The sequence below is a fragment of the Amblyomma mixtum genome, chromosome 7, assembly GCF_055824585.1.
Source record: "Amblyomma mixtum isolate Tamu chromosome 7, ASM5582458v1, whole genome shotgun sequence".
Classification (NCBI taxonomy): domain Eukaryota; kingdom Metazoa; phylum Arthropoda; class Arachnida; order Ixodida; family Ixodidae; genus Amblyomma; species Amblyomma mixtum.
Genome location: NC_143018.1, coordinates 72866965 through 72880981, shown reverse-complemented (window position 1 = coordinate 72880981; position 14017 = coordinate 72866965). Strand labels below are relative to the sequence as shown.

Below are 14017 nucleotides of genomic sequence, written 5' to 3'. Positions count from 1 at the left end.
TTTTTAGATCTAAAAACGTTGAACCGAACTGCAACAGCTCTGCGCATGCTCCGTGTCCATTGGGGGGGGGGGGGGGGGGGGGGGGGGGAGAGGGTGAGAGGGAACTACTCCAGCTCTCGCGTCACTCCAGGTTTAACCAGAGCTAAACCACAGCCAATTTTTGCATATTGATCTATTTTAGAAGCCCTTAGCTACATCATTTTGGTTTGTCTGACAGATACTGCATTTTTTTTCATTCTGCTTTTACGCAACCAGTGCCCCAGACTTCCTTGCTCGTCTCTACCGCTAACGGGCTAATTTTTCTTTGAGTTTCACTATTATCTCCGTTCAACTTCTGCCCTCTAGGCGCGATCTTGAAAGCTGGCTGGAGCGAATCGGAATTCTAGCAGATTGGGAGTGCCTACCCCTTCCTTTCGAAACACAATTCCAGGCTTCCCTCCGTGGACGCGAACATTTGGTTGGGAAACATCGTTTGGGAGATGGTGGCGCCGAATTTTTCAAGTTACCCATTTCATGTTCCCTGCACTCTCTTTTCTGTGAGTTCAAACAAACAAACAAACAAACAAACAAACGAACAAACAAACAAACAAATAAAAGTTGTTTAAACGGAAAAGCTCTTCGTGTACCAACTTGCGGAATCACGGTGATGGCGGAGCGCAGCTTCTTCAGCGTAAGCGTGGTGATGTCCACACCGTCGATGAGTACGCGTCCTTCGATGGGCACGAGTACACGCAGGAGAGCCTGCACCAGAGAGGACTTGCCAGCGCCCGTGCGACCCACCACACCCACCTGCAAGGAGATTTGAACGAAGCGAAATGAACGGATGCGGACCGGGGGGGGGGGGGGGGGGGGGGATAATAGGAAATCGTGCGAATAAGCTTAAAGCAAGACCGTTCAAACGGGCACTGAAAACTGTTCAAGTGGCTGACACCATTAAGCAGCGACGACAACGTTTCGAGCGTTTCAAGATGTGTGAGACGGGGACATGGCAATTACAAGGCAAAAACATTGGAGTTGACAACTCAGCTCTGTTGAACTAAAAACGTGGCTCACCCTTTCGCTGCCTTCGACGATGAAGCTGACCCTGATTAGGATGTTGGGCAGCACGCCGGGCCTGTAGGAGGCCGTGTAGCGCTGGAACTCTATCTTCCCTCGCGTCGGCCACAGCTCTTCGAGAGTGATGGAGTTGCTGTGGCGGCGTCTGAACTGCACCGAATGCCTTTTCTTGGGCTCCGGGTCAGTCTCCTGCAGGTGAACAGAGCATGCGCTTATTAAGTGGAAGAAAGGTTGCGTTCACCTTCTAAATAATTGTACGTTACGTTTTGAAAATGGAATGGTTGCGAGCGTTTCAGACGGCGGACACGTGAACATAGAAAAAATAGCTCTAAGACCAATTATCCTCAATGGACACTGAAATACAACGTGTAGAATGATTGCTTGAGCTCATTTGAATACAACCGATAGCGCGTTATCGGAACCGTCAGCTAGCCGTCGCAAGCTAATTAAGGATAAATCTGGTACCAGTCGTTATAATTTTGTGGATTGAGAAAAAATTGGGAGAATAAAGGGGACCATGCAGAGCAAAACGACGAGTTGTGCGGCGAAGTTATCAGCCGCGAAGAATCGAACGTTTACACGTCCATATGGTAAAGTTTATGCTCAGAATGACAGAGAAGAAGAAATGACAGAGAAGAAGATCTTGGCATTCACCACCATACATTGGCCAACCCCCCCCGCGTGGGTATGTGTCATGTTTACTGAGGAGAAGAAGAAGATTCAACCCCATGTCCCTGCTATATGGTTGCCATGGCATGTGGCGGCATGGGCTGGCACAACAAGGTATACTGTTATGAATTGGTCCACTTAGCCACCATTTCATTGTTTCTTCTAACGCAAAGACAGTGAAATGCAATCCAAGCTAAAATGCGGCCACTAATAGCTACCTCCGGCACGCCAGGGGCTCAGCGAGGATGTATGTTCGCTCAATTCTTCTTAGCTTACAGGGGAAAGAAATACTGATCAGTAAAGCGAAAGCAACTATTTCATCGGATATGCCACCTTACAGAAGCATGGCACAAGAAAATTGTTCCCTCTTCTCTTGCAGTTTGCAACACATGCTGGGTCACGATGCATCGTTTTTAAACCATAACGTTAAATGCCTAGTTACAAAGAAAATTAGATATCGGCATTATAGGCGTTGTGAGCGAAAAATATCGACCATGACTCTTGCAGATGACGCCCAGAGAGCAACCTGGGAGGCAGGTGGGCCTCCTATGTCACGTGACCATGCGGCGTCATCACAACCGGCTCAACGGACGGTGAGCAAAATGCCTACCGTGGCAGTTGACAATTAAATTATTGGTTGGTCGCTCGGGACATAGAGTTTCTTACTATTACCTAGAGGGAAAGCTGGCAGCCCGTCTATGGGAGTTTGCATGGCGACCCCTCGAGACCACTTCAGCCACCATGGGCGCTCAAAGCATCATGGGGCGGTGAGCTACTTGTTGCGGAACTGCAACTTTTGGCCAAAAAATAATAGAAAAATAAAGCTGTTTGATAACTACAAACGTCCTAACATTCAATATCTTGTCTAATGATTGCAACAAACGAGCAGAAAAGCATTTAAGTGCAAAGTTTGCCCAAAATAAGAGACGACTCGCTCTCCTATTGGCCAAGTGATGAACACTAAAAAGACTAATATTGGGTAATTAACAAGCGCACTTTTAAAAGTAAATATGTTTTCAAAAAAAATGTTGTTGCTTAGATACTTTAAAAGGTTTTTTAAATACATTTCGGAAAAGTGAAACCTTTTATTGGCGTCGTGTGTCGTCGCGTTTTCACTACTATGGGTTTTGCCCACTGCGTTCGCGCGAAAGTCGTCTGCGCACACACGAACAGCGTTTTCGAAATGAAACGCTTTAGTAGTGCCACTCCATGTTTCCGAAAAATTACGACTGTTCAGCAACAAGTAGCTCACCGCCCCATGATGCTTTGGGCGTCCATGGTGGCTGAAGTGCAGCGCCGCCAGCTTTCCCTCTAGGTAATAGTAAGAAACTCTATGGCTCGGGAAGAGCAACGTGCGTTGCACAAGGCAGACCGCTGGGAGCACCTCCCATCGCGGGGCAGTGGCGCATCGCTTAGCCGCTGCACCACTGCGCCATAGGAAGGGCATGATGACCCCCAGGGATCTATGAATGTAAAAGCAGAGAATGACCTTCTACATGTGTGGGAATTAACCCATTACGCTATCGCGTCGTAGCCTTACGGCGGAGATAAAGTGCCCCCTCCAGTTTCTTAACCCTATTGTCGACCCTCCAGAATAAAGCAGCCTCTGAACAATGGACAAGAAATACAATAAACAAGAAAATAATTGACCAAATAAAAGATGTAAACAAGTTATCTGCAAAATAGTGAGGACAGTAATGTGAATATTACATCTTCAATAACATCAGGTCAGAAAACTGGAATCGAATGAGAGGAATAATTGCAAAATTCAACGAAGTTATAGAACTGAAGAAGCATAATTTGGCACATTTAAGTGGAAAGAACATAAAAAGTAATATCGAAAAGATTGGCACACCAATGAGGTCATTGTGTTGAGTTGTTGTAGAGATAATTCACTTCATGTACTTTCTGTGTCTGCCACTGACTCAAAGAACTGATTGTGTTCATGAATTGCCAGCAGTAGCGGTGGCAGCAAATATCCAATAGCTGCAATTGTCACCACTAGTGGTGCTGACAATTGTGTGTTTTTTTGCCATTCGCAAGTCTTCTAAAAACATGAGATATGAAAAAAAAGGTGTGCAGATATTTTTTGTTCAGTTAGGAATAATTGAAACAAAAGACTTTTAAACTACATATATCCTTCAGTACAGGGGAAAAAAGTTATCATGAATCAGGTATTTTATTTGAGCGACTCTGTCTTATTAAAATACGTGTCTGGTCGGAATGCAAATAATCAGATGCACATTCAAGTTCACGCTTGACGACCGATGTAACCGCCTTGTTTCTTACTCAGCTTGGCACAATTAACGAAAAATGAAAGCACTAGTCCTAGCTGTACTGACCTAAGGGAGATCAGTGTCCGTCTTCCAGAAAAGGCTCGTATTAAGTACAAGAATCGTGGAAATGTGAGTTAGCGAGTGCACTCCTATGAAGAACCCCATAGACGTGGCCTTCATAAAGCTGATGGTCGTATGCTAATTGGTACACATGCGCCCCCATTCGTACCAAAATATTTTCCTTACTTGCGCCGACTTCAGACCGGCAGCTACACTTATCCAGCGGTAGATTTCAACAATATTAACAGTATGGATGGATGTTAAGAGCGTCCCCTTTGAAACGGGGTGGTGGCTTGTGCCACCAGGCTTGGAATTTTTTTTTTCACCGGTACTTCCACACTAAGATATACGACCTTTAAATACAGCCTTCTTTTCATACAAATCTGACTAAGTCATGAGATGACCTGATTTTCACTCCTGAACCTCTTTATTTAATCCACTGCCTGCAACAATCCTCCAACAATTCCTTACTTAAGTATTTAGCTACAGGTAGGGAAGTTAAACGTGCCAAGCTAGCGGCAGAGACCGACGAAGAACGGGAGCGTCGACTGGCTCAACGGCGGCGGTTGAAGGACGCGCGAAAGGCGACAGCGAAGAGCTTTGGAGGCAGCCGCTGCTGCTTCAGCCTCCGCCACGACTTCGGCGACGGACGAAGAGGTCGAGTCTAACCTGCCTTAGCAACACAGCATAACTACGCATTACAAAGGTTTCGCTTGCATAACCGGACTTAGCCGAGGTAAGCCACGGCCATTTTTTCCTTGGACATACGCAGTTTAAACAGGTGTACAAAAATATTAATTGCACCCTGGAAGGCATAACCCTTTTGCTCACCAAAACTGCGAGAGTTAGCCGACAGTTTCTTTACAAACTTTTGTGCACAAATCTGTACCTGCACTGAAGATCAAAGCCTTTGCTGAGGTAGATGACCTCCTTACGCCTGCTCAGATTGCCCAGAAGATGTATTTGCGTTTAAAAAAATAAGGTAAAGAAACATTTTATGAGAGATGCAGGTTATGGGTGACCAAAAAGCTCTGCACCATCATACAAGTGAGACTCCAGAGCTACAACCCGACTACTCTTCCTCTAGGAGGAGTGCTCAGGCAGTTCTAATCTGTGCCGAAGGTGGCATTTCCCTTTTTAGTCAATTCAGGCGAAGTAATTGTCTGGTACAAAGAGTACAGTAGTTGGTTTACTCTTTTTGACAGTGTAGCAGTTATTATAGTGAATAAAATGCAGGAAAATAACACAGACCTCTTGCGGCAGTTCCGTGTACTCCAATGCCCTCTGGAACTGCACCAGCAGCTGGAGGACGGCGAACAGCGACAGTGTGATGGACATCATCAGGATGGGTATCTGCGATCGGATGCGCTACGTCAATTTCCCCGTCGTTCACAGGCCGCGTGACAAACGACTAGAACAGAGGTTTTCTTGCTTGAATCTGGCCTGAGCCTCTGAAAGGTTATCGTGTTATTCCAGCACGCTTTTATGAGTCAGTTACCTTCGAGCTTCCACAGCTGCTATTTTCAAGCAGTGACATGCTCTATTCAAACCAGAGGGAACAAGATATTACTCGAGGAATGTGTGTTGAGCCTTATAAAAAGCATGGAGCATAAAGTAGAGATTTCTAACATCAAATATTGGTGAATTTAGTTAGTCTCCCTTCTTTACTGGAGAATGACCGTTGCGAACTACTCAGCAGACAAGGGAAGGGAAACAAGGGGCTTGTTACGACATACATGCATATATATGTGAAGGAAGCCAACAGCCACCAAAAGCAAGTAGAATGAAGAAATGTTTTTCCTCTTATTTTATAACTTGTTGGCTTCATGAATAAGATTGTAAAAGTAATTAATTTATCCCTGAAAGACAACCTTTAGAAAGCAGAAGAAAAAAAATAACTGCTGCCAGTGCCTTCTCAATGTTTATCAAGATATCAGTGGAGCTGTGGGTTTGATAATGCACGGAATTATAATTTCCGATTTCTAATAACGCGTGCAAAAAGCACATAAATGCCACGTTACACTTCGTTGTCATACGTGATCCGGGGGAGAAGCGCTGCGTTCAAAGGGCAAGGCATCGCGCCGAACGGGTGGTGGCGTTCCTCCCTTCCTTTACGGTGCGGTTCGGGTGTCCACCGAGATGGCAGAGAATTACTGCGCCATTTCCTTTCCTCAAAAAATCTCTGCCTCTCCCGTAACCGAGAGTAGAGTAAGCATGAAATGTTTACGGGCCTAATGTCATCTCGGTGGACACCCGAACCGCACCGTACAGGAAGGGAGGAACGCCACCACCCGTTCAGCGCGATGCCTTGCCATTTGGTTTTTTGAGGAAAGGAAATGGCGCAGTAATTCTCTGCCATCTCGGTGGACACCCGAACCGCACCGTAAAGCAAGGGAGGAACGCCACCACCCGTTCGGCGCGATGCCTTGCCCTTTGAACGCAGCGCTTCTCCCCCGGGCCCCTGTGCACCTGCGCAGCTTTGCTTCGATGCGCGAAGCCCCTAAGAGATCACGTACGACAACGAAGTGTACGTGGCATTTATGTGCTTTTTGCAGGCGTTATTAGAAATCGGAAATTATAATTCCGTGCATTATCAAACGCACAGCGCGACTGATATCTTGATAAACATTGAGAAGGCACTGGCAGCAGTTATTTTTTGTGACTCGTTTGGAGACCAACCGTTGCTTGCATGCCGGTCGCGTAGGAGGGCTTAGAGAGTCTCGTTAAATCTCGTTAAGTCTCGTACGGTGCCCGGATGTTCTCGTTTCAGAGCCCGGATGACTGGAATTCAGTGCCCGGATGACTCGATTTCAGTGCCCGGATGACTCGATTTCAGTGCCCGGATGACTCCATTTCAGTGCCCGGATGACTCGATTTCAGTGCCCGGATGACTCGATTTCAATGCCCGGATGAGTGGATTTCAGTGCCCGGATGAGTGGATTTCAGTGCCCGGATGATGGCTCTCGGTCTCGGCGTGACGTTTTTCCTCTTATTTTATAACTTGTTGGCTTCATGAATAAGATTGCAAAAGTAATTAATTTATCCCTGAAAGACAACCTTTAGAAAGCAGAAGAAAAAACAACCACACGCCGCCGGTGGGGTCCACGCGGGTGACCTCTGAATTTCTGCGGCTTTATAAACAGTTATCTGTTAGCGATAAATTAATTACACTGGGACTATCTGATTAAGCCGACAAATTGCAAAAAAAAAATAAAAATCAATTCCATACGGTACCTGGTTTCTTTGACTGTTGGCTTCCTTCGTACGTATGTCAGCTAGTAAGATTTTGATTTTTTGAAATAATGACGCTAAGTTTTGAACTCACGATCTTTACACGATAAAGATAAAATAACTTCCACAAATTAATTCGATACACTACCTGCAATACTAAATAGTCCTAATAGCGCTGCGCCAAAAGGTTACCTGTCCTTCAACAAATTAATTCGATACACTACCTGCAATACTAAATAGTCCTAATAGCGCTGCGCCAAAAGGTTACCTGTCCACGTAGTACTGTACAGAGGACGCCGGCTACAGAATAGCTCGAAAATTTTGCGAACTATTTTTCGCCCGCTGCGGAAAACAAAATCTATTAACGCATGCTTCCTAGCTTGCTTGTCATCTTCACTCGTCCTGTTTTACGCACAATTTGTGTCAAGCTTCCTTCCAACCTTTGCACTTTTGCAGCCAGACCATTTCAACTATGACCAATAGCTAAGAAAAGTTCGATAATAAGTTCCTAATAATTGATTATCCGAAGAGTATTCCTTGAATCCTCAAATCTTATAATTATCGTAATGATCTGTTTCTTCTTTTAATGTTTGTAAAAAAAATGTAGTAGTCCGAAAGGACTACTCTCACAGAGATCGCTTACCAGAGCCCCTATGGCTGTGTCGTACAGCTAAAGGTTTTACAAATGGGGAAATGGAAGGCGGACAGGTCCACTCTGCTCGTTTTCTTACGGTTCCCGTCTACATCCTAACAACTTATAATAAATAAAAATAAATAGAACAAGCCAACAACTCTAAGACCAGCGGAATCGCATGGAACGCGTGTACCGACAGCGCCGAGCTGAGGGCGAGTCCGACGTCGCTGTTGCTGCCTCCGTCGTGGTTCCTGGCGGCCAGGGTGAATCCCAGGGTGGCCAGCACCACCCCGAGTCCCGACAGAGCGGCCAGGCAGCGGGTGACGCGGTACGCGGAGAGGTACGCGCCGAAGGTCCTCGCCTCGGTGTCCACCAGGCGGCAGTAGAGGCGGCAGAAGCGCGCAGCCGCGCCGAAGCTGCGCACCGTGGACAACGTGTCCCTAGTCTCCACCACGTGCTGCATGGCGCGGGCCAGAAGCGCAGCCTCGTTGTACAGGACCAGCGAGGCTGCCTTGACGCTGTAGACCTGCCGGAGGAGGAAAAAAGGGGCGTGGCAAACTGGCCTACACTTGCACCAGAACATGCTGTACTCGTGGTGCAGATCTTGGTGACGTGAACGCGGAAAGCGTCATCAAGTGAAGACACTGAGTACGGTGTGTAGTCCTGAAGACGGAACGACATCTCTGCGGGTTAAGAACCCGAACTCCTAGGTCTTCCGAATAAGTGAGAGCAATATGTCTACTCCACACGCAGTATCCATGACTGCGTCCATTCAAGACAAAGGTCATATGCACCACGTGACCATAGGTGGCACAGTATAGAGAGCGGCTGCTCCAGTGTCTTGTGTCTGAGCATAACGTGGTCACTATTTTCTAGCCGCATTCGTTAATGGGGACTTGTTTGTTTTACATCGGCCTTCTCATAACGCTCACACTTCGCCGTTGAGGAATGCGGGAAACCCGGAAGTACTTCTCTTTCTTTTACCAATACGACAAGACAAGCCGAAGTATTACTTCCAAAAAAGGACAATAAATCATCCGATGAAAAACCTGATCTCATTGGTACAAATCACAGCTCCCCCTGGACATAGTTAGAAACATACTTTGTTTTGTCTTCTCTGCACAGATGATCCGTATAGAACAATGGTTCGTGTCTGGTTCAAAAGTGTCAGGAAATCAGCTTTTTGTGCGCGAACTCAGTGTTCGCCTTCATGCTGCTTGAAAGGGCGCACAGATGTACTAAGGGGCGCGTAATGACTTTTTGTGTCCGTACTGCTTGGCGGACGGCCTCTAACACTGCGAGAACGTAGGCCGATTATCTGGAACGCGTCTGCGCAGTTACTCAAGGCACGACTATAGTGGCGCTACATCACGGGTTGTGTTCTGATAAATGATTTAATGGTACAGAAAGAGGAATAGGCTGAAATTTTTGTCTAACTCTGAAATACCTGTCCATCATGCGTACACGGTATAGCTTACTAGACGGGAAGCACACGCGGACGAGACCCGCAGCCATTATGTTATTCGACTACCGGTTCTAGAAGACGGGGTAGAGTCCAAATTTTCACAGAGAAGTACTTCATGTTTTATGAAGCACATGTTAACATGGTTCTAGTGACAACAGCACGCGTGTCTGTGAACCAACTGCATAGGCGTTTTATTGCTCTCGTTTTATTGGACATCCAGTGAAGCGATTATGAGGGTAAAATGCAACAGGCTAAGCCGCTTAAATTAACATTTGATATATCCGTGGCGGTATGAGCGTATCATGGCAGCCATGGGTGCTTCCGCTCAGAATTGAAGCCTAGGAGGATGCGGCGAATCGAGAATATGGCACGTTCCTGGGTACTTTGTTCTGTTATCTTTGGTGCATTACACATCTCGTTCGTTGCCAGGAGCTAATTAAAGACGTAGACACTGGACTAAACTGATACCTTCTCGCGGTTCTTTCAAAATATCCACCCGTCACATGCACAGGCAGTCGGGACCCAGATGCAAACAAGACCCAGAATTGGTATATTACTCGACTGTAGTTTGCAGAACGCAGGGTCCAATGAGGATAAAGAAATTGTCCATGCCCGGCTAGCAGGCGTGATACCGCGTTACTAATTTCCCGGGGCGTATACGGGATTGGCACTGTACCAGCTAGACATTCACTCACCAACGCGACTAGCGTGGCCACGGCGCCGATGGCCCCTACCAAGACCACGACCGAAGCCTGGCTGGCGACCACGCACAGCTTGGACGTGGCCACGAGGACGTTCTGGACGCACTGCTTGCCGCTCAGGAACAGCCTTAAGTCGACGGCGTACAGATCCAGCGAGAAGCGCGTCACAATGCGTCCGCGCGGAGTGGCGTCGAAGAAGGACGTCGGGCTAGACAGCAGCCGGGCCAGCATGGACTCGTGCAGCTGGTGAGACAGGCGCCTGTTGCTCATGGCCATGACCAGGACACCGAGGCAGCGGAACAGCACTGCGATGGGTGGAACGGCGTTGGTTGTCAACAAGCACACAGACGAATACACCGTCGTCTCTTAAAATGCGTGCTAGGGAACGAAACGCAAGACTTCATCTTGTGGGGTGTCATTGCACTTCAAAAAGCGCCAGGTAGCCGACATCACACTGCACCCTACGCTGCAGCGTGTTTCATAGTTGACGTGCAGATACAGAAGGTTGCTCGTCACACACAACTGTAGCTTATTCTGGGCAATGTAGTTCGTACACTGTAAATAACATGGTACTCTTACCGGTGCTCACCTATGGGGCGGAAACGTGAAGGCTAACAAAGAGGGTTCAGCTTAAGCTAAGGACAACGCAGCGAGCGATGGAAAGAAAAATTATAGGTGTAACAAGAGATCGGAAGAGGGCGGATTGGGTGAGAGAACAAGCGCGGGTTAATGACATCCTAGTTGAAATCAAGAGCAAGAAATGGGCTTGGGCAGGGCATGCAATGCGAAGGAAAGATAACTGTTGGTCCTTAAGGGTAACGGAGTGGATTCCAAGAAAAGGCAAATGTAGCAGGGGACGGCAGAAAGTTAGGTGGGCGGATGAGGTTAAGAAGTTGGCGGGAATACGATGGCCGCAACTGGCAACGGACAGGGCTAATTAGAGAGACTTGTGAGAGGCCTTTGCCCTTCAGTGAGCGTAGTCAGGCTGATGATGATGATGAAATAACATGGCGAGGAGATTGAGCCCACCGTCGCACAGGGAGACGAAGACGAGACCGGACACCCAGGCTTCGTCCGCACCCTTTCTGCTTTCAGTGGTGCCCCTCTGCGCTACAGCGTCTGTCCAGCCCCTGATGAGGAACTGCTGGCCGGCCACGGCCGCGGCACAGGCCACGAACAGCAGGATGGACACCCAGCTCCAGGGCCCCGTGAAGCTGAGCAGGCGGCGAACCACCTCGAAGGAGCTCTGCGTTCGTGGGAGAGGAACCCGTGTTGGTCACGAGACGCACAGTTACAGACATGAAAGAAAGTCAAACTTCCAATCACTCCATCCGTTGGATGAGTAGAGGATGGCTTGCGGCTCATACTTTTAAGTCGTCAAACTGACGCTCATCTGTTCATACGCACTGAAGGAAGAGCGCGAGGGTATTTGAATTAACACGTCGAGGATTCAACGGAGTCTGTCCATCGAGATCTGACTTCACCGGCCCATTTTCGCACAGATAACTGAACTTGTTAAACACTTCCCTTGAGGAACGTACCGGCCTATGAATCAATGAAACTAAAAATCATGACATGCAAATTTCTAAAATTGCCTTTTCCTTCAGCACACTGCTCTCTTTTTTCTAGTGAAATAAAGACGCACTGAGTGCAGGCCAGCCACTAAGTAAAGGCCACTGCTAGTAACCTTCATATTTTACGCTGTATTGCCTGGAGGGAATACTTAAGCTCCGCCTTAAGAAAATGACGCGATAGCCTTAGTGAATTACTGCCATATATGCATAATTGCTCATTCTCTACATAACATTCATAGATGGCGGCGAGCCCTCATATACCACTATACCAGCGCAGTGGCGCAGCGGTTAAGCGATGGGCCACTTCACTGGCAGGTGGCTTTTTCTATCGCAGCCACCGGTAGGGATTGTGCGACCCATGTTGCCCTTCCCGACCAACCTCCAGCGACCAGTCATTAAATTAACTGCCATCTGGCACCGGCCTCCCATTGGCTGCAGTTGGTACGACGCTACTCCGAACTCACCCGAGCTTACTCGGGTAAGCTCGAGTTAGTTCGGAACACAAGACTAGATGACAAGGTTTTTGCTCGAGGTTGGTACGTCTTGAGTAGTGTTTTCGCACTTAAAGCAAAAAACGCTTGACTACGTTCTCAACCCCTGTAGAGTAAGAGGTGCCAGGGCACAGTTTATTAAGGCGAAAGCCTTTAATGGCTCATACTGTCGTCTGCCCGTTAACAAAGCGTGTCGCACGCGTTTAATCCGGGAACTAAAAAAGATAGAAGAAAACCAATGGTTGTTTCAGATAGAAGAGGAAAAAATGAACCTAGAATCCAAGTTTTATGAATGTATAGTAATTAGTTAATTAAATATAGGCAAAATTGTCGAAATTGCATCGAAATAGCGCGGACGTCAATACAACCACGGGAACGATGTGACGTCACATCCAGTGGAAGTCGTCATGGCATAGAGAAAATTGTCACAGAATGGTCGGTAAAACGTCGTATTTGTGTCCAATTAGATGGAAAAATGTGTAATTAAGCGTAATTAACACATAAGATCGCGAAAGACGTACAATTTGGGTATCGATATAGCCACGGGAATGATGTGACGTCACATCCACCGGAAGCTGTCACGGCATAGTGTTCTTCGCTTTCGCCTCTCAACTCTTTAGTTACAAAGTGTCCACGCAATATTTTCTTACATTTACACATGCAAGCATATCAAATGAAGAAAACAAAAGATAAGATAAAAACAGAAGTCTTCTTAATGACACGATGCCCCAAAGAAACAAAAATATATAGCTTTCTTTGGTTTTCCAACGCAAAGAATGCTATTTCAGCGAGAGATGAGAGAAATGTAAGCTTTCATCACATGCATGCACACAGTGTAGACCAGTCGCTGCTCGAGAAAGTGCGAAGTACAGCGATTAGGAATTTCTCACCATCGAAGACATAATGCGTTCGTCGGTGGTGACCCTGCCGCTGCCCATGTGCCGTCCTGAGTCTGTGAGCTCCTTTCTGTGAAACAAGAAATAAATCAAATAGGTATCAAACCACGAAAGGCAACTTTGCCAACGGCGAACTTGAAAACAACTTTCATGTGGTTCCCAGCGACCAGCGAAACAAATGATGGATTGGCGAACGGAAGCCGGACCTCTCCTCTTCTTCTGTGTATGGTACAGACATGGACCGAAGAACTCCGCGCATAAAAAAATAATTACAGGATGTGGGCTAGCGGGGGAAAAAATATACGTAGAAACAATTAAGCCTTCAGCTTAGTGAAAAGACTCGGCTATAGAGCTGTCATTGGTCGCAAATCTGATGCAGCGCCGGCGGCTGCTTAGCGCTGATGCTTCCTACAGTCTCATCTGGGGCACGGCCCTCAGAGCACGAACCTCGTCCGAGATGGCAGTTCGTAGTCCGTCCCGTTCGGCGAAAAAGCAGCGGTCTCTGTGCATAGCCACGCGGCCAATCTTATGGTGAATGTAGGGGAGTGCGTGAGGGATGGAGCTTCTGGAAAATGGCGGTGGGAAAGTGGGCAACACACTCACCGCCCCTAAGGGACCTATGCTAATAAGAAAACTTCCAGGCACCGCCCGGAGCACCCTCCGGAGCACACAGCGGGATTGATTGATTGATTTATTGATTAATTCAAAAATTTATTTAAAGAAGGGCAATTACCGGAGCCTTGGGTGGTCCGGCTATTCCGGCAGCCCACTGGCCTGCGTCGCAGCGTGGGCCCTGCGAACCAGTCGTCGTTTCTGGACCACACGGACCATGGCTTCACGAAGATCAAGAATGGACTTCGTTTAACAGCTCTTGCCGTAATATTTCTGCGCTGCTTCGTCACCTAGCCAGCTGTAATTCTTTCCTCTCGAATTGAGTATCAGCGCCTCTGCATACATTTCACGC

General features: G+C 47.4%; 1 protein-coding gene across 2 annotated transcripts in view; it reads right to left on the bottom strand.

Annotated features, from left to right (window-relative positions):
- LOC149336480 (ATP-binding cassette sub-family C member 4-like) overlaps nt 1-14017 on the bottom strand; it is a 70443-nt gene that overhangs the window by 10796 nt on the left and 45630 nt on the right. Inside the window, exons 18-24 of one of the 2 annotated variants that reach the window (XM_089554716.1) lie at nt 13048-13123; nt 11122-11338; nt 10087-10397; nt 8120-8452; nt 5313-5414; nt 1054-1245; nt 631-789 (exon numbers count right to left, since the gene is read on the bottom strand). In XM_089554716.1, coding sequence (XP_089410842.1) covers nt 631-789; nt 1054-1245; nt 5313-5414; nt 8120-8452; nt 10087-10397; nt 11122-11338; nt 13048-13123 — 1390 coding nt within the window. Of the gene's footprint in view, nt 1-626; nt 790-1053; nt 1246-5312; nt 5415-8119; nt 8453-10086; nt 10398-11121; nt 11339-13047; nt 13124-14017 lie in introns of both variants that reach the window. The other variant, XM_089554717.1, reaches the window with a different exon arrangement.